At 40.8% G+C, this 21243-nt stretch overlaps 1 protein-coding gene across 1 annotated transcript in view; it reads left to right on the top strand.

Moving 5' to 3' along the window:
* vps8 (VPS8 subunit of CORVET complex) overlaps positions 1 to 21243 on the top strand; it is a 73233-nt gene that overhangs the window by 17277 nt on the left and 34713 nt on the right. Inside the window, exons 9-22 of the mRNA XM_089011752.1 lie at positions 4568 to 4635; positions 6579 to 6732; positions 6813 to 6872; positions 7683 to 7790; positions 8887 to 8967; positions 9545 to 9715; positions 10196 to 10270; positions 11785 to 11820; positions 11902 to 11992; positions 15386 to 15432; positions 15522 to 15611; positions 17016 to 17062; positions 18812 to 19034; positions 20160 to 20249. Coding sequence (XP_088867878.1) covers positions 4568 to 4635; positions 6579 to 6732; positions 6813 to 6872; positions 7683 to 7790; positions 8887 to 8967; positions 9545 to 9715; positions 10196 to 10270; positions 11785 to 11820; positions 11902 to 11992; positions 15386 to 15432; positions 15522 to 15611; positions 17016 to 17062; positions 18812 to 19034; positions 20160 to 20249 — 1341 coding nt within the window. The remainder of the gene's footprint in view (positions 1 to 4567; positions 4636 to 6578; positions 6733 to 6812; positions 6873 to 7682; positions 7791 to 8886; positions 8968 to 9544; positions 9716 to 10195; positions 10271 to 11784; positions 11821 to 11901; positions 11993 to 15385; positions 15433 to 15521; positions 15612 to 17015; positions 17063 to 18811; positions 19035 to 20159; positions 20250 to 21243) is intronic.

A 21243-nucleotide genomic window follows, 5' to 3' on the forward strand; every position in this document is an offset into this window, starting at 1 on the left:
TTGCGAAAATAATGCTGTTCCGTCTTACATCGCACATTACCTAAGACATCCTCCCAGAGACACAATGCGGTTTCTGAAAGGACCGAAGCACTCTCGACATGCTCTTCGCCTTCACCTTCATCGACCTTAACAAGGCCTTTAACACAGTTAAGCGTGATATTCTTTGGACCATACTGCAGAAATTTGGAGGGGACGCCAAATTTCTCGGCATCCTTAAGCAGTTCCACAGCGGTATGCAGACAACTGTACTTGTTGTCGGCCAACAATCATGCCCGTGCCCTGTGGAGGTCGGGATGAAGCAGGGTTGTGTACTGGCCCCTGCTATTTTCAATCTCTACTTGATGGCAGCTGCACTCATCTTCCATAAGTCTTTCCAGGAAGGTGGCAGCGTCCAAATCCAATTCCGCCTGGATGGTTGTTTGTTTAACATCAGACACCTACAGGCCAAGACCACGACCGTGATCAGCAACATCAGGATGCTACAATATGCAGATGATTGTGACCACAGCCCAGTTTCCATGCAACATGTCCTGGATACCATGTCCTCCGTCTACCGATCACTCTGTCTCGTGATCAGTGTCATCAAAATGGAGGTTATGGCAAAAGGCAGTTCTCCACACCCCCCGTTTTCACCCTCAGTGGCACACCCCTCAAGGTTGTCCAGCAATCCAGCTACCTCGGCAGCATTCTAACATCCTCCTGTCAAATTGATGATGAAATCCAGGCACGCATCAATCAGGCCTCCAAAGCTTTTGGCAGATTGCGTACTTGTGTTCGAAAACAACCAATTAAGAACAAGAGTCGCAGCCTACCAGGCAGAATGTGTCCACGCTGTTATATGGCTCAGAAGCCTTTACCATATACCGTATGTGGAGCTGTTGCGGCTTGGAATTGAAGCAGATTTATGTGGAACAGGAGATGTGAGACAATCTCTTTTCATCAATGGATGCTACAGCTGCGTGTTTGCTTTCAACATTTAGCTTGTAGTTGACGTGCACATTCCACCATGATGTCCCTGATCCACTGGTGGAAAGACGCTTTGATCCCTCCTCTTTCATCTAGAACTGCTTCATGTCATCACAAAGAGGGTACAGCAAGTCCTGAAGAATGAATGTCTCTCTGTGTCTTTGTTTTGTCATAGTGTCGCTATGCTGTCATATTATTTATTTAGTTTTTTTTTTTGTTATTTTGACCTCAAGACGGCGCCGCCAGAGTGGCTGCCTTTCCAGCAGCTCATGTATTTTGTTTTTCTACTTTCATTCCTTTCATCACTTGCTGCTGTGAAATGTAAATTTCTCCACTGTGAGACTAATAAAGGCATATCCAATCCAATCCAATCCAAATCAATCGGTGCCTCCAAGACATCCTTGGCATCAGTTGACAGGATCGTGTCCCACACACTGACATCCTTCAACGGATTGACTCCTTCAGTATCGAGGCCTCACTAGCAAGGAGGCAACTCCGGTTGATAGATTTTTGTAATGATCATAATAAAGTGTCTCAAGGAGCTCTGGGTTGTACATCTTGGAAGTTGTGATATTGCAACAGATGCAGGCAGACACACTAGAACAGGGGTGGCCAACCAGTCAGAGACTAAGAGCCACATTTTTTACTATGTTACTGCAAAGAGCCACATCAAGATGGCGATGCGTGAACACGCAGCGGCTCCCCTCTCTCTCCCGTCAAATTGGTGTTTTTGTGTTTATTATGTTTGTTAAAGTCATTATAAGTGCCTTGCACGCTGGGTCCGATTGCACAGTAATTTCATCTGTGCTGTATGCCATGCATATGAGCATATTCGACAATAATGCTGACTTTGATAAACATGGGCATACATGAACACTCCATCGCCCCATCCCTCACACACACAGACCTCTGCTCAGACAGATTTATTATAAGTATCACCTTTTAAATACAAAGTCAGCAAATATATTGGAAATTGACTCAGAGAGTACTAAAACCACAGGCAACAAAGAACACTGTCTTTCCACACACAAACTCAGTAAAACCAAATCCACAAACAAAAATGTAATAATTGACAATAGTTTGCATGTTGCTTATTGGGACTTCTGGCATTCTTTGTCTTGAACAATCCTCATTAAATCTAGCTTGCATTCTGTTGTTGCCACTCGATGCAATTCTTTTACATGAGTGTCAATCAGAACCGATCGATGCTTTGATTTCACATGTTTCAGGGTAGAAAACACAGACTCGCAGACGTATGTTGACCCAAACATTGACAGTATCTTCAGCGCAGCCGGTTTGACATTGGGGTATTTTTCCATTGGCACGCGTTTCCAGAACTCAATGGTCCCTTCCCTTAAAGCAGGTTTCAATTGATCTTCCTCACAAAGATCGATCATCTCTAACTCAGCCGCAGCTCCATCTGTGACTAGCAGGGCTTTCAAACAGTCCGTCTCTGCATTAAACGGGTCGACAAGGAACGTAATCTGCGGCCTTTTCATTTGTAGGTCACGGAATCGGGTCACAAAGTTTTCGTGCAAGTTTTCAACCAGTGTTGCATAACTGGCTCCTTTTCTTATCCAGGGTATCGGTGGTGACTTGCCCGCTGGCTTTTAGCAGAGTGGAAAAATGTGTTAAATCTCCCTTTTGAATATGCGCCCTGAACAGCTTCAGTTTGTTGACAAACGCAAACACACTTTGCACCAAGTCAGGCAGAATTTTTGACTTACCCTGCAGGGTAAGGTTCAGTTTGTCCAAGTGACACAGCATATCGACCAAAAAAGCCAGATCCATAATCCACTCGTGGTCCGAGAGCACGGGATAGTCCTTGTCTTTCTCTTCCATGAACAGTTTTACGGCATCCAACAGCTCAAAAAAGCAAGAAAGTACTTTGCCTTTTGACAGCCACCTCACAGTGCAATGCCGCGGCAGGTCACCTGGAAGCCCTTGGTCCAGCTCAGCGATGAGATTCTTGAATTGTCTGTGGTGAAGCGCATGAGTGCGGATGTAGTTGACAATTTGCATCACAGGCTTCATGACATTCTCTAAATTCAATGATTTAGACACGAGTTGCTCCCTGTGGATGATGCAGTGGAAATTCCAAAACTCAGGAAATGTTTAGTCAGCTTTGCACAGCCCCACAAGCCCGTTCACAGATCCGATCATGGCAGGTGCTCCATCCGTGGCTATTGCAGTCAGTTTTGGTATGGGCAGATTTGCTTTTGCAAATGCAGCCATCATTGTTTCCTTCACATCTATGCCACGGGTTCTGTCTTTTAATGGCACAATATCAAGGAGTTCTTCTTTGAGCACACAATCCTTTGTCACAGACCATGCAAATATTGCCAACTGAGGCTTGTCTTGCATGTCACAACTTTCATCCAATGCGACACTAAAATACTCACATGCTTGAAGGTCAGAGTGCAGCTGTGATTCAATAGCGGTGCTAATGTCTGAAATTCTGCGTTCAACAGTGTGGCGGGACAGTTGGACATCTGCTACCATTTGTTTTAGTTTGTCGTTTTCAGGAGACAAGATTTCAACAGCGTCACTGAGGCATTTCTTAATAAACTCATCCATGAAGAAAAATAGAAGGCGCTTTGAAGATGGAGGAGAGCAAGTTGTGTTGCGCATGAAGGAGATGATGTCACTGACGCTCTTAATGGCAAAGCTGCATATAACCTGTTTTAAAGGGACATGTAACTTGTGCCGCATCAGTTTCAATCGGCACTTGAACTGCTACCTTTCATTTTCTCGATCTATAAGCACAATCGTCCGTAAAGGGTTAACATCCATTCACGGCCTGCCTGTAGTCGGCATCCGGCATTATTTGTTATCGCTTCACACTGACGGGAGGCGTGACTCGGGATACACGGAAGTAAAAACACGACTGTAGTCGTTTGCTGGGAGGAATGAGTTAATAGCTGGTTCCCTTGCTTGTCTTTTCTCTTCAAATTATACAGATGTCTTGTGCGGGTTATTTTTTGATTGATGGGATATTTTCACCTTGCGCTTTATACTCTGCCTTTGAACTATCAATAAAGTTGAAACATGTCCAAATTTCACTGGGTTTTTTATCCATTTTCTCACTTTTGTTTTTTCTTTTTTTCATGTGCTCACAGCGTGCTTGTTTCGCTAACCCCTTCCCTCACTGCTGCGTGTGTCTTGCTGCATGTGTCCCCTCCCTCCTCTACCACGGATTTTGACCAATCACGTGCGGCTTTAACCCAAGACTGGGAGCGGGGAATAGAGGACAAAATAAAAAGTCGGCTGCCATTTCCACCTCCTTGTTAGCTCTTCGTTCACTTCAGAGATCCAGCTCCAAGAACCGGCTCGTTCGCGAACGACACGTCACTCATTGTGGCGCTCCGTGTGTTTCCTGAAAAATATTTTATATGCCAAGATTATATTCTCGAGAATTTAACGTTCGTAGGGCGAAGAGTTCGTTAGCTATAGCGTTCGTAAGCCGAGGTATCACTGGAGTTTAAGAATGAATGTACATTTTTTAACTCTGAATTGTCATTGACTGCCATCATTATGTGTTTGAAAACCAACTGCTTGTTCCTTATCCCCTTCATTTTGTTTTCTATTTTTATGTTCCAAGTTCACAGATGACCCAACACTTGCAGTTTGCAGCGATAGTGGCGGATCAGTTTTTGAGCTGGCTTTCAGGTAAATGATTCATCTTGACCAATTTATTGGACATGATTGAGGATTTTATGGCTCATTTTATAGCTGTACTATATGACCATTTTCAACGTAAAATGTGAAAAAATATTTTGATAGCTTTTTGTTTACATATTGAAAGAAATGCCCATTTCACGGTAAGATCAGGGCATTTTCATCAAATGGTGAGTATAGTTTTTACTTTTTTGAATGTTGCTGTGCTGATGACCATTTTTTGTTTGGGAGCCTTTTACTGAGCGAGTTGCTTGTTCTGTAGCCACAAAGGAACATAAATCTTCTTGTGCTGGTCCCAAGCCTGGATAAATACAGAGGGTTGTGTCAGGAAGGGCATCCGACGTAAAAGCTTGGTCAAAACAAACATGCGGATCAAACCTCTAAAGATGGAGGACACTGATTTGCTGTGGCGACCCCTTGAAGGGAAAAGCCGAAAGGAAAAGAAGAAGACTATATGACCATTTTCAAAAACTCAAAACAAAAATATAAATTCTACACCTTTGTTACCATTTTTTTATTACATCTGTAACAGATTATTTTATTACAGACAGTGGCGTTATTGGTTGTTTAATTACAGTGATACCTTGGCTTACGAACTTAATTGTTTCCCAGACAGTGTGTAAGGCGGAAAATGTGTATCCCAAAAATTAATTTCCCATAAGAAACCATTAAAATGAGAATAATCTGTTCCCAAGTCCCCATAAAACATAATTTTATACTTTCTAATTTTCTAAGCCTTAAAACTACACAAAATATACCTTATTTTATGGAGAATAAATAAGGTATGGTATTATAATTAAAGAAATAAACTGTACTGTATCATCAAATTGTTTTATTGACGGCTTAATGGAATGGAGTGGCCGGTTTCCTCAGCATTAAACACTTGATGAGGAACATAGGCTTCTTTCACCATCTTGAAGAATGAGCCCTTGTAGGTGCTTTCTCTGTGATAATTTTATCTAGTTCCTCATCACTTGTGTTCTGTTTAGCTGGGTTGATAGCTTTTTTCATCTAGTGTACAGATGGCTTGTGCGGGTTGTTTCTGGAGCCTGGTTGATGGGATATTTAACCTTGCAGTCTACACTCTACTCTAAGAGTGCAAATTTAACAGTTTTCTATCCATTTTCTCATTCTCTCTGTCGTCTCCATGTCTCTTTAATGTTTCAGGCCCTTCCCCCTTACTGCTGCGTTCTTGCCCAATCACATGGCGTTAACCGAAGACTGGGGGCGGGGAATATAGGACAAAAAAAGTCTGCTGCCATTTTAGTTTTTTTTTGGAGAATGGCCTCACTCTCTCTCTGTCTGTCTGTAACCCCCGCCCCTTGCTGCTGCGTTCTTGACTAATCACGTGGCTTTAACCAAAGACCGACCGGGTGGGGGGAATAGAAGACAAAAACAGTCGGTTCACATTTTCTTGTTCGGAGAACGGGCTCTTTCGTGAACGACACATCACTCATTATGGCGCTGCGTGTGTGTCCCGAAAAAGAGTTCGTATGCCAAGGTAAAATTTTCATAAATGAAAGGTTCGTCAGCCAAGGGGTTCGAAAACCGAGGTATCACTGTACTTGACATGTTTCGGCGTGTCCAGCTATTTTTTTATTTGCTCGACTTTAAGATCTAAAACTTTTTCTACATACAAATATAGAGTCGATCAGGTTGACTATGTCCTGTGCGATTTTGGTGTCACTCATTGGCTCTGCGGAATTGCAGATTATTGGCAAGAACTGGAACACACTGTCTGCGCCAATTCTGAACATTCCGAACATCTCAAACATGCTCAATGTTTAGTGAATGTGCCGGCCAGGAAAGAACTGGGATATTTTCAGCTATCACCAATTGTGTACAGATCCTTGAACACTATGTTGTCGTACAGTTGTCATGCAGGTCGTATCATATTATTTTGTTGTTTGCCTGGCCCACCTTATTTATTCCAGGAGGGTTATGGGCGTGCGTTCCTGTGACTCAAGATGCCTATTCAGTGGTTCTAAAGGGGAAGTCTGCTGTATTGAACCATTGCGTGCATACCCGGACTTCAGTGACCACCCAATAACACATTATTCTATGTTGGCTTTCGCATCCCTCACAAAGGTACACTTGTGCACCTACACCACTCACCTTTAACACTAAATAAGTTTATCGTAAATTCTGTTTTTTTATACTCTCACCAGATTCTTGTTATTGGACTGAAGCCCTCCCTAAAAGTTTGGATGACATTTCCCTTCAGCAAGGTTTGCATTTGTGTGATTTTGTTTTTTTTTTTGTTTTTTTCTTCACTGAGGGTATGCACACTCACAGAATAGTTTATTACTACAAAATCTAGAGGAAGTATTAAGCGCCTTTCTTGCACATTTTGTTAGTTCGCTTTGTCAGCGAACTAAAATTTGCTGTTATATATAATAGTAATAATAATAATAGTAGTAATAATACATTTCATTTATAAGCACCTTTCAAAACTCTCAAGGTCACTTTACAGTCGCAGGATAAGGTCTTTCTGTGGATGAGCAGCGGCAGCCACTCGCGCCAGCGTTCACTCAACCCGGAAGTAACTCAGATAAAAAGCTAGCTAGCTAGCTAATCTATCGCTAGCCAGCTATATAGCTATCTAGCTAGCTATCAGGCTAGCTAACTATTGGCCAATTAGCTATATAGCTAGCCAACGATACATCAGCCAGCTAGATGTATTTGTTACTTTTTATTTTTGATGTAGTCTTAAAATAACTTTTAAAAGCTAGCTATATAGCTATCCAGCCAGCCAGCTATCTGGCTTGCTAACTATTGGCTATATAGCTATATAGCTAGCCCCAAAAAATCATCTTAAATGTTTACTTTTTAGTTTCTATGTAGTCTTAATATATTTTTTAAAGCTAACTATATAAATATCTAGCTAGCTATCTAGCTAGTTATATAGCTATATTGCCAAATCTTACATTGTCCTACAACATTCCAGGCAGCACTAATAATACAACTAATTAAAGTAATCACATTTTAGCAATATATTTCCACAAAGAAATCAATTACTCTGTGTTCTGTTTTTCTAGTCTGATCCATCCAGTGTCCCGCAGATTGCCTGGCAGTTTGTGTCTGTCCAAATGGCTGTCAACCCATTCTTAGCTTTCTGTAAAGGAGATACAGTCCACTTTCTCATGGTATGTACTGAACTAACTTGCAACTGAAATTGATACATATTTTATCAGCATTTACAAATATCTTATTTACAGTGGCTTGGATAAGTATTTTGTATTTTGTAATGTTCTGACCACAAACATGACTATATTTTATTGGCATTTTACGTGAAAGACCAACACAAAGCGGTTCACAATTGTTAAGTACAGTGATACCCCGGCTTACGAACTTAATTGGTTCCCAGACAGAGTGTGTGTCAGGTGAAAAGTGTGATTCCCAAAAATTAATTTCCCATATGGTATTACAATTAAAAAAAAAATAAACTGTACTGTTTAATAAAGTTGTTTTATTGACCTTTGTGATGGTCGTTGAAGGCTTGATGGAATGTAGTGGCCGGTTTCATCTGCATTAAACACTTGATGAGGAACGTAGCCTTCTTCATTCACCATCTTGAGGAATGATCCCTTGTAAGTGCTTTCTCTGCGATAATTTTACCTTGTTCTTCATCAATTGGCTTCTGTTTAGCTGGGTTGATAGCTTTTTGCATCAAGTGTACAGATCGCTTGTGCGGGTTATTTGTGGAGCCTGATTGATGGGAATTTTAACCTTGCAGTCTACACTCTGCTTTTGAACTATCAAAGTTGAAACAAGTCCAAATTTCACTGTTTTCTATCCATTTTGTCACTCTCTCTGTCGTCTGCCTTTCTAATGTTTAAACCACCTCCCGTCACTGCTGCGTTCATGACCAATCACGGGGCTTTAACCGACGACTGGGGGCGGGGAATAGAGGACCAAAACAAGCTGAAGAACGGGCTCGTTCGTGAACAACACATCACTCATTGTGGCAGTTCCGTATGTATCCCGAAAAATAGTTCGAATGCCAAGGTAATTTTTTCATAAATTTAACGTTCGTAAACCGAAAAGTTCGTAAGTCAAGGGGTTTGTAAACCGAGGTATCACTGTAAATGTATTTATATGAATTTTCAAGACTGCCGTCTAGTGACAGCAAACCTTTCATGAATTAAAGAATTAAGACTAACTTCAAAAGGGTGGAAGAAAATCAACCAAAGTAAGTTAAGGCTTTTTCATGTAATCATTTCAATTTACTGCTTCGTCCAGATAAAAAGAGAGGAGATGGGTGCCATTCATGTTATCAAACAGAGACAGATTCATCTCAGCTGCGATATTATCAGCTTGAATGTAAGTACTCAAAGTACAAGTAACAGCTTTTCAGAACAATTGATCTTCATACTTATACAATCGTTTTTGGTGTAATTATTAAAGTAATTTTTAATTTTAGATATTTGATTAATACAGTAAAGTCTCGTTATATCGATATCGGATATATCGATAGTCCCGGTTATATCGATAGTATTTCTATGCACGCACGGAGAAAATTACATGCAAACAGGGTCGGATATATCGATAGTCCCGGTTATATCGATATTTTTTCGGACTCCCTTGAATATCGATATAACGAGACTTTACTGTAATTTGAAGCCATTGTTTCATTTAAAATGGAGATGAAGAAGAAATAGACAAAGAAGAAGAATGAAATGAAATGAAGAAGAAAATAAAGTCATGATGTTTAAGATGTACATGTACTTCTGTCAGCACCTCATTCTTTTTCATATGTGCAACCCCAGCAAAATTGTTTGACTGTTTTATAAACCATAAGTTGTTTCTCTGACAGGCATTTGTGGTACTTGTATGACACATTTAGCTGGAATGCAAAGTGCATAATCAATTCACTTCATTTCTTGTCTTTTATTTTTAGTGGATTAATGGCCGTACATTAGTCCTGATAGACAGCCACGAAAAGCTACAGGTTGTGGACCGACCCACTCAGGAGATTTTGGAGATTCTGGACTTAGAGCAGGTGCAACTGGTGTACAACAGCCGCCATTTCAAATCGCTGGCCACAGGAGGGAATGTCTCCCAGGCTTTGGTGAGGGATTTTCTTATTACCAAATCTAACACCAAATAAGCATGAAAACATCAAGGGCACAACATCTGTGTATGCTCTCAGTCGTACAGGAGTGGTCCAATTTTGTTAAACAGCAAAACCCCTCACTAAATCGCCATGGTGGTTTGCGGTTTAATTTGGATCGTGCTTTTGACAGACTTCAGATTTGAGGGAGGGAGAATATAGGGGGCTGAATACAAATGCACACCACACTTTTCGAATTCCTATTTGATCAAAAAACATTATCATTTACCTTCCACTTTGCTACTATGTGCTACTCTGTGTTCAACAATATCAACAAAATAAATTCAAGATTGTGACTGTAAAATCACCAGATGAAATGGCTCGAAGGGGTATGAACTTTTTCAAAGTAGTGAAAGTAGGGATGTTGTCAGTGTTTTTCATGGGACCAGTTAAATCAGTTTTGCTCTGTCAGTGTCTGACAGTATGTTTTTATTCCAGGCTTTAGTTGGAGAAAAAGCCTGCTACCAGTCTATTTCAAGCTATGCTGGGCAGATTGTCTGCTTGGGCACCAAGGTACTATTTGTTAATGTGTGTCCAATATTTGAGTACGATGGGAATTTGAGAACTTTCACTTTAAAAAGAGCCATCGAGGTAGATAGGCTGAAATGAGAAGTTTGCACTTCTTATTTGGTGGATCTATGGAGCGATCAAACAATTGTATAATTGTTTTTTGTTTTTAAAAACATTTTACCTACTAAACCAATACATTAAAATAGTCATTTGTACAATACACATGTATTTCACAAATATCCAAAACAAACCAAAGTTTAAAAGCTAAAAAATACCAGCGGTACCACTGCATTTACAACTGGATCGCATAAATAATTAGAAGAACATTTTTTAATCAATAACCCATGTGAGCAAAACATGTTACTGACATCTAATCATTGTACTCAGATACAATGAATATTGACACAATGGATCGCTGTGGCAACCCCTTGAAGGGAAAAGCCGAAAGTAAAAGAAGAAGTCTACACTAACTTTCAGATTTGGGGTTTACCAGTTGTCAGAGATGTTCAATTGGACACTGTGGACAAAGACTCGAACCCAGAAAGATTGTCTTTACTGCCGGCAGGAGACACAGCCATTCATGACAGACGCCTGAATTCTGCAGCCCTCTGCCAAGCTATTTATTAAGAGTATTTGCAAATTTAAGTTATACATTAGTAAAATATAGTTTTCTTGATTGGAATACCATGCCCTTGGGCGTTCTCAGCGCGCACGAACAGCTGTAAGCAATAAAACATTGTCTCTTCCATGAACTGATACATTTGTAACCTGGCTAATGAGCTCTTCCTGTGAAGGAGTTTCAAGTCGTAAATTGCTTCGTTGATAGAGGAGTTTCCCAAGTCCTAAATTCTGTCCAAGGCCAGATCTCCTAGATGAGGTTGACAGTTTAACTTGCTGTGTCTGTTGACCTCAGATTGACCCCAGGTTGTCTGTGCTTCAATTGTGTATTCGAGTCACACATGTTGACTAAGCATATAACTGCATAGATCTTTTAAATATGATAATTTCTTATTCTGTATAATCTCTATCACCAGTGCAGACTAAAATTACACTGGTGTAACCGACACTCCAATGAGCAGTGTCGATTTGTTACAGCCCAGTGCCGATCCATGTCGCGAGATCGCAGGACAGACCCATGGATACTTTGATTAAATAGGTGTACTGTTACACCCAACTATATTTAAATTAGATGTTTTTTATAGATTTTTAATATTGCTGCAATAAACAACAACGACAAGAAAAATTGACAAATTACATTTTGCAGTCATGATAAACTATTTATAAATTTATTCCTGGTATTCACTTGATCGTACGTAAATTGTATTCTCCATAAATTACCCACTCATGCTTTCAACTTTATGTTGTTGGACAAACTAACATGGAATTTGAATGTCTAGGGCCTGCAGTACTGCCAAAACAACTTTTTGCCATTAATGATACCAACATAAAATAGTATGCTGTGATACTTTGTAAAACGGAATTGTCCATCAGTCTGTCCCTTTTCTGTTTTGTTTCAGTCGGCCCATTCTATGACTCTTAGGATCTGGAGGGAGGTAACTTAGTTTTATTTTCTTTTTTGTCTGTGGTAATTCTCTCTTTGGAGCTCTTGATTAATTTTGTCTCTGTATATGCAGCGCATCGACTGTTTGTTGAAGCAGGATCATTTTGTTGAAGCTCTCTCTCTGGCCTGGTCCTTCCATGAACGAACTGCTAAAGCTGTGGTTGGTTAGTGATAATGATTGATGATGATGATAATGATCACATTTTTTAATGTGCTTGTCCTCACGATGGTCACGGGTGTGCTGGGGAGCCTACCTCAGCTATTTCGGGTAGTAGGCGGGGTACACCCTGTTCTGGTTGCCAGGCAATAGCAGGGCACACATAATAAAACAACTAATTGTCCTCACAATCACACTTTAGACAATTTTGAGTGTTCCATTAACCTGCCATACATGTTATTTTGAAGTTGGGAGGAAACTGGGGTACCCACAGAACCCACGCAAGCAAGCGTAGAAGTCAAAAGTCAAGGTCAGCTTTATTGTCAAATATGCTAATATGCATGACATACAGCACAGATGAAATCAATGTCCTCTCGGACCCAGCGTGCAAGGCACTTAAAATGTGGCTAAAAAAAAAATACAATTGACAACAGACAATACATGTAATTTCTGAATGTAAAGTGAGGTAGTGTCGGATGTAAAGTGACGTAGTGTAGTAATGCAAAAACAAACAAAAAAAGGTTGAAATGAAGTCTTGCAGAAAACAAATAGAGTACAGCGTGTAGCGTGTACTCAGAGTTTGGTGAGTGTGGCAGGGGGAAGAGGCAGGGGGGCAGGGCTTGGATGGAGTTGAGTCTCCTGACTGCCTGGTGGCAGAAACTGTCCTTGAGCATGCAAACTCCACACAGGAAGGCCGATTGAACACAACTGAATTCAAACACTGTGCCACTGACTGTTATCATTCTGCCATGATCATTACTATGATAATGATACTAATAGCATATTAAACGGTTATAGGGATGAAAGGAAAGGTGTGCTGCTGTGAAATGTAAATTTCTCCACTGTGAGACTAATAAAGGCAAATCCAATCCAATCCAATCCAATCCAATCCAAAACTGTGGTGAGCAATGGAGAGTGTGGAAAATAGGTGAAGAGGCGTGTCCAGACAGGCTGGAACTGCTGGAGAAAAATGTCGACAGACATTTCATCTATTTCAAACAGACATCGAGAACGTCAGAGAAGATGGTTTGGACATGTCCAAAAAATGGATAGGATAGGATTGGATTTACACTTCGCAGTCACAAAGTTATGAAAGCAGTAGAAAAACAAATAGCAGGCCGGCTCTCACAGATGGTGTAGGAGTGAGCTGTTTGGGAGAGCTTTTGTCAAGACCATTAGGATGTGACGTCATTGACCGGATGTATAATAAAAACCGAGGTCTGAGAAAATAAAACGATGTTAAGAAAATAAAACAATGTTTACAATGTATTTGTATAGTGAATTGCCTTTATAATGATAAGCTTCCCCATGGTCATGAGGCAATCCAGAAATAATAAATATTGAACTTGGGGCTACTATATTAATACAGTGATGGCTTACGAACTTTTCGATTTACGAACGTTAAATTTCTGAAAAATTAACCTTGGCATACAAACTATTTCAGGAGCGCCACAATGAGTGAGCCCATTCTCCTAACAAGGAAATGGTAGCTGACTTTTTTTGTCCTCTATTCCCCGCCCCCAGTCTTCGGTTAAAGCCACGTGATTCGTCAAGAACGCAGCAGTGAGGGAGGGGAGGTGGTTTAAACATTAAAGAGACAGGCAGACGACAGAGTGAGAAAATGCATAGAAAACTGACATTTGGACTCGTTTCAACTTGTGTAGTTCAAAGGCAAAGTGTGGACTGCACGGTTAAAAGATCACATCAACCAGGCTCCACGAATAACCCGCACAAGCCATCTGTACACTTAATGCAAAAAGCTATAAGTAAAGAATCTGCTTTAAATTAGATATCAAGTAGACAGGATGAACTTAGTACAACGATAAACAGAACACAATTGATGAGGAACTAGGTAAAATTATCGCAGAGAAAGCCCCGACAAGGGATCCTGGTGAAAGAAGAAGGCTACGTTCCTCATCAAGTGTTTAATGCTGATGAAACCGGCCACTCCATTCCATCAAGCCATCAATGACCATCACAAAGGTAAATAAAACCACTTTATTATACAGTGCAGTTTATTTCTTTATTTATAATACAATAGCACATTTATTTTACATAAAATAAGGTATACTGTGTGTAGTTTTAAGGCTTAGAAAATTAGAAAGTAGAAAATTATGTTTTATGGGGACCTTAGAACGGATTATTCTCATTTTAATGGTTTCTTATGGGAAATTAATTTTTGGGATACACACTTTTCGCCTTGCACACTGTCTGGGAACCATTTAAGTTCGTAAGCCAATGTATCACTGTATTTCAGCTTGAGAAACAAACTGTTTCTGTATCACAGTGAGCACGTTTTGGTCCCTTTCCATCTCAGTTGTCAAAGTACAATTTATTAAAAGTAAGTAGTGTGATAGTCTGACAATAATTCGATGAGAAGGTTTCTTCAGCCGTCATCTGTACAAAAGTGAAGGTTTCGGACGTTTCGCCTCCTATCCAAGAGGCTTCGTCAGCGAACTAAAGTCTGACTGGTCGTATCGGCCCCATTTATATATCCCTAATGTCCAGACCTGGTGGCGCCGGACATTGCAGGAGTTTCTGAAAAATTACAAAGAGTCCTTTGGCAACATAAAATTCCTACTTATTTCAAACCGATAAACACGTTAAGGCAAAAATTAGTGCATCCAAAAGATAGGCTACCAAATGAAAAACAAAGTAATGTAGTTTATTCCATACATTGTAAGAATGAAAATTGTAAAGAGCAGTACATTGGGGAGACTCAACAAATTCTCAAAAAAAGACTTTATCAACATCGCAGGGATAATACTAGTGGGCCTCAATCGGCAGTACATTTGCACCTAAAAGCTACTAACCACTCATTTGACGACAATGAGGTTAAAATCTTAGCGAAAGAACATAGATGGTTTGAAAGGGGGGTAAAAGAGGCGATTCTTATAAAACAACAAAATCCTTCATTAAACCGGTCTGGTGGTGTGAGGTTCAATTTGGATCGTTCATACAATAGCCTGCTCAGGCAAAACAGGTTAGGCAACTTTCGCAATGCTGATGAGGGTCGTTATGCTGATGAGGTGATACCGGGGGGAGTGGGTCTAATAGGCCAATCGTTAGTCAGGAATGTAGGAACAATCAGTGGGGCCACAGGGGGGGGTCCCGCGCCTCCCCCAACCTGAGAGTAGGGACCTATCATAGCTGTGTCCGGCGCCACCAGGTCTGGACATTAGGGATATATAAATGGGGCCGATACGACCAGTCAGACTTTAGTTCGCTGACGAAGCCTCTTGGATAGGAGGCGAAACGTCCGAAACCTTCACTTTTGTACAGATGACGGCTGAAGAAACCTTCTCATCGATGGACCACTCCTGTACGACTGAGAGCTTACACAGACGTCTGACAATAATTGCCAAATATTTACTGTTGTGTGTGTGTGTGTTCTCTCAAGGCTTGTGTGATGATCCTTTGAAAAGAAAGGGAATTGTTGGTGACAAGGTATGTACAGAATCATCACATATGACAGCAACGTGTGTCCGGAATGGACATGAAACTTGAATTTGATCTTAACTCTATTATGTGTGGAGATGGTGGAGATACTATTCCAGTTTGCTGATCACGCTATTAAGAAGTGCCCAGAACAAGGCAGAATCCAAGTGATGGAGCAACATTTTCACGTAAGCACATCGAGAAAAAAAACTCACTCAGTCTCATAAAAACTCATGACAATGCTAATGCCGTTGATATCTGTATTCATTCATGCATTATCTGGACCACTTTATCCTCTCAACGCGTGGTCCCTATCCCAGCTGTCTTAGGGCAGTAGGCAGTCAGGGTGTTACCCTGAACTGCTTGTCAGCCTATCGCAGGCCACACAATAGTGAACAACCATTTACGCTGACACTCACACCTTGGGACAATTAATAGCGTTCAATTAGTCTACACATGTTTTTGGAATGCTCAATGTGGGAGGAAATCGGAGGACCCAGAGAAAACCCATTAACACGCATACTCCACACTGGATGACCGTAGTAGGAATGGAACCTCTGCACTGTGAAGTCGGCATGCTAACCACTCGACTACCGGGCTCCCCTGATATTTGGATATTTGGTCGAAATATATGTTCGAGTAAAAAGAAATGCAATACTTGTATGTATGCTCAGTTTTTCTGTGGCTGAGCAGCGGCAGCCACACGCGTCAGCGTTCACTCAACTTGGAAGTAACTCAGATAGAAAGGTAGCTTGCAAGCTAATAGCTAGATAGATAGCAAATAGAGAGCTAACTAGATAGCCAATAGCTAGATAGATAGCGAGATAGCAAATAGAGAGCTAGCCAGCTCGATAGCCAGCCAGCTAGATAGCAAATAGAGAGCTAGCTAGGTGGCTCGATAGCTAATAGCTAGATAGCAAATAGAGAGCTAGCTAGCTTGATAGCGAATAGTATATAGCCCTTTACCAACAGCTAAAGCTGGAACGAAGTGCTAACATTGAAAAATGGGAAATGCTGTCCCCTTGAAGAAGGGAAAAAAAACATTGCCAGAGGCTATTGTCAGCGCTTTATCAGCACCCAAGCATGAAAAAACAAAACCCGAACTAATTCGGGAATGGCGCTCTACGTCATATTTTCAATTCATGAATGGCAGTGAATGAGTCAATGGAAAAAATAAATGAATACATGAATATCATATTTTACGGTATATAAGGTGCACCAGAGAATAAGGCGCATTTCCCAATGAAAGGTGTATTTTCAAACTTTTTCCATATATAAGGCGCACCTTCAATGAATAAAAATATGTTTTCCAAATGTAAATATATAAAGGTTTTCCAAATATAGGGCACACCACATTACAGCAGAGGCTGGGGGGTTGGGGCCCCAACAGAGGTTACTCACTACTTCTACGGGGAAATGGGGTCGGTTGGTTCTGACAGGAGTTGCCAGACCTGTTGGGTCGTCACAATATTAATACCCATGGTGTACCTGCGTATAAGGCGCAGGGGTCATCTTTTGAAGAAAATTTTGGGCATGCATTATACGCTGGAAAATACAGTAATCGCTGTCAAAATTCTCATTTTTATGTTCAGGATGTGATTCCGATCTTGATAGATTTCTGCCTGCTGTTACACAGGACGTAAGTACTACATTCTCTGACATTATACATGGTTGCAAGCACAGCAAACAATGAATAAATTGCCAAAATAGATCTTGTACTATAATAATATGCACACAACGTGAATTTTCTTACCCCAAGCTTCATTATTCATAATGTATGTTTTTGATGTCTAGGAAACTTTGCATGGTTGTACATGTACAAGCAATAATCATTTTCTGTCACCACATTGTGAAACTTGGACGCGTACCCATTCAGCACGACAAAAACATGGCGGGCCCCAGACTGATAAAGTAATGGATAGAAAACCTGAATTTACTGTCTGTGTTGGGTGTATTGTTCGTCATCACAGTGTCATTATAAACTACGTTACTTTCAAGATACTTTCCAGTTTCCATTTATCTATACAATGATACCTCGGCTTACGAACGCTTTAGCTAAAGAATTTTTCGCCTTACGAACGTTAAATTATACGTTAAACGTTAAAATATAATCTTGGCATACAAACTATATTTTGGGAAACACACGGAGCGCACAATGAGTGATGTGTCATTCGCGAACAAGACGGTCGTTGGAGCTCCTGAAATGGCAGCCGACTTTTTTTTCCCTCTATTCGCCGCCCCCAATCTTAGGGTTAAGCAGCATGTGATTGGTCTAGATCCGTGGTAGAGGTGGGAGGGGACACACGCAGCAATGACCGGGGGGAGGGGTCACAGAAACACATGGAAGACACAGGAAAGGGAGATGACAGAGCTTGAAACAAACAACAAAAGTGAAATGGTGAGAAAATGGACGGAAAACACAGTGGACCCATTTCAACGTTATTGATAGTTCAAAGGCAGAGTGTAGACTGCAAGGTTAAAATATCCCATTAATCAGGCTCCACAAATAACCCCCACAAGCCATCTGTACAATTTGCAGAGAACATACAAGCAAGGGAAACCCGCTATTAATGAAGTTCCTAGTGTGTATGCCTGCATCTGTTGCAGTTGTAATATCACAACTTCTAATATGTACAACCCGGAGCTCCTTGAGACACTATGCAAAAAGCTATCCATTCCATCAAGCCATCAATGACCAACACAAAGATAAATAAAACGACTTTATTATACCGTACAGTTTATTTCTTTAATTACAATATCATGGCACATTTATTATACATAAAATAAGGTATAGTGTGTGTAGTTTTAAGGCTCATTTAGTTGACAATTATGTTTTATGGGGATCTGGGAACGGATTATTCTCATTTTAATGGTTTCCTATGGGAAATTAATTTTTGGAATACACACTTTTTGCATTATACACACTTTCTGAGAACCAATTACGTTTGTAAGCCAAGGTATCACTGTATAGTGTATTTGGGAATCACAACCATAAACACACAGATTTTTTGGTCAGTCTGAAGTTTTTCAAGTTAATATGGCATGGTCATTTCACAGTATTGGATTGTAAAAGGTTAGCTAGCACCTGAATACAAACAAATAAAAGTGAAAAAAGGCACAATGTTTTGTTTTGTTTTTTTAAAATCTGATTGGACAAGAAAATTTGTGCAGATGAAAAGTGGGATAATCCAAATGTGTTGAAATGAATTTTGTATGGGTTGGAGAAGTGGGCTAATTGGTTAGCCAACAAGATGTTTGCCAAAATATTTCTTCCACAAAATTCTCCAGTGTTTATTTGATCACAAACTTTTAAACTGACTTTTTTATGTTGTTAATTTTGACATGCACATTCCACAGTTAGAAGAAGTGTTTTATGTTTCAATTTTAGTGATCTGCTTTTTGACCAACTATATGTTCGGCTTGTGGAGAATGTGGTTGCTAAGGGTGTTTTCCTGGAAGCACTCGAGTCATACATTGTCATGGACCGGCTTGGTCACCTCCCCACACCCATCATGAAGGATCTATTGGCTCATTACCACAGCAATGGTTTGATGGACAATCTGGAGAGATGCATTGTTCGTCTGGATGTCACAAGCCTCGATATACAGAAGGTGGGTCTATGTTTGTGTCAGAGATGTTCGATCGGACACTGTGGGCAAAGACTCGAACCCAGAAAGATTGTTTTTACTGCCGGCAGGAGACGCAGCCATTCATGACAGATGCCTGAATTCTACAGCCCTCTGGCACGTTATTTATTGAGAGTATATGCAAATTTAAGTGATACATTAGTAAAACATAGTTTTCTTGATTAGAATACCACATCTCTTGAGTTCTAAGCATGAACAGCTGTAAGCAACAAAACAATGTGGACAGTCTGTGACTGGATGGATGCATGGCTTGCAAACACATGGACAGCATACAATGCATACACAGTGCATACAATTGCATACAAAGCATATAATTGCATACAAAGCATACAATTGCATTCAACAATGACCCGACAGCGAATGGTCGTGCCGGGAGTCCTTTTGAGTGTCACTGATTGGGAACGACCAGCACCAACGAGGCAGCAGGGCTGACAGCGCTACCCGTTGTTCGCCAATCCGAACGTGGCAGTCCGCCACTGATCAGGACGACCAGCACCTGTGCAGGTGGGGCTGACAGCGCCACCCATTGGTCGCCAACCAGATCATGACACTTTCATCTAGAACTGCTTCATGTAACAAGGAGGGTACAGAAAGTGCTTAAGATTAACGACTGTGTCTTTGTGTAGTCATATTGTCTTTGTGCTGTCATATTATTTATTTATTTATTTTGTTCTTTTGACTTCAAGACGGCGCCGCGAGAGTGGCTGCCTTTCCAGCAGCTAATGTATTTTGTTTTTCTACTTTCATTCCTTTCATCACTTTGCTGCTGTGAAATGTAAATTTCTCCACGACAACTAATAAAGGCAAATCCAAATCCAATCCAATCGCCGAGATGAAGATGACAGTTTAACAAACTGTCTGTTGACCTCAGATTGATCCCAGATTGTCTGCTTCAATTGTGTATTCGAGTCACACATGTTGACTAAGCATATAACAGCATGAAACTTTTAAATATGGTAACTTCTTATTCTCCATCAGTTTGTCATTGTGCTTAGTAGATAATCATGATAAAAAACACATCATAAAGTTAGCACTCCTATTTTTCTCCACCACTATAGTCAATGTATGAATATGTGTGTTTGATTCAAGGTAGTTCAAGTTTGTTGGGAAAACCAGCTACATGATGCTATGATCTATGTGTTCACCAGTGGCATGAATGACTACATCACACCAATGGAGGTAATTTCACTCCTTAATTATTTTGTTGTGCAGGTCTTATTAAAACTAATTTGTTCATCAAGGTGGACAGAAGGGTTCAGCATACAAATGTTGCTAACAGTGGAAGTGAGGAGCAAGTTTCTAAAATTCTGAATGGGGTGCCTATTTCGGTGCAACCACAGATGACTATAGTTGGCACCACAATGTTATGCTATTGTGCACTGTATTTCATTGCATGCAAAAATCTTCTTTTCCTTTCGGATTTTCCCTTCCGGGGTTGCCATAGCGAATCAGTGTCCTCTAACCCGGTTTTGTGCATCCTCTTCTCTCACACCAGCTACCTTCATTTCCTCTTTGACAACATCCATAAACCTCCTCTTTGGTCTTCCTCTCGGTCTCCCGCCTGGCAGTTCAAGGCTAAGCATCCTTCTCCCGATTTAGTCTCTCTCCTCTGGGCATGTCCAAACCATCTCAGTCTGGTCTCTCAGACTTTGTCTCCAAAGCCTCTAATACAGTGATTCTTAACCTGAATTTGACTGAACCCTCGGGGTTCGGTGAGTCGGTCTCAGGGTTTCGGTGGATCCTCCGCCACAGAGGTCCATCCCTCAGTCTAGACTGCAGTTAGTAGGCACAGTCATTGGAAGAAGGGTTTGGTGAATGAGCATATGAAACTGGTGGGGTTCGGTGCCTCCAACAAGATTAAGGACCACTGCTCTAATATGAGTTGTCCCTTTGATATACTCATTTCTGATACTATCCAACATGGTCACTCCCAAAGAAAACCTCAACATCTTCATCTCCGCAACCTCGAGTTCTGCTTCCTATCTTTTCTTGAGTGGCACTGTCTCCAGTCCAAACAAACATCATGGCTGGTCTCACCACCGTTTTATACACTTTTCCTTTCACCCAAGCTGAACCCTTCTATCACACATCACACCTGGCATTTTTCTCCAGCCGTTCCAGCCTCTCTCCAGACATGCTTCTTCACCTCTTTTCAACACTCTTCATTGCTCTG

The sequence above is a fragment of the Hippocampus bargibanti genome, linkage group LG13 (assembly GCF_051943395.1).
Source record: "Hippocampus bargibanti isolate YZ-2025 linkage group LG13, ASM5194339v1, whole genome shotgun sequence".
NCBI lineage: Eukaryota > Metazoa > Chordata > Actinopteri > Syngnathiformes > Syngnathidae > Hippocampus > Hippocampus bargibanti.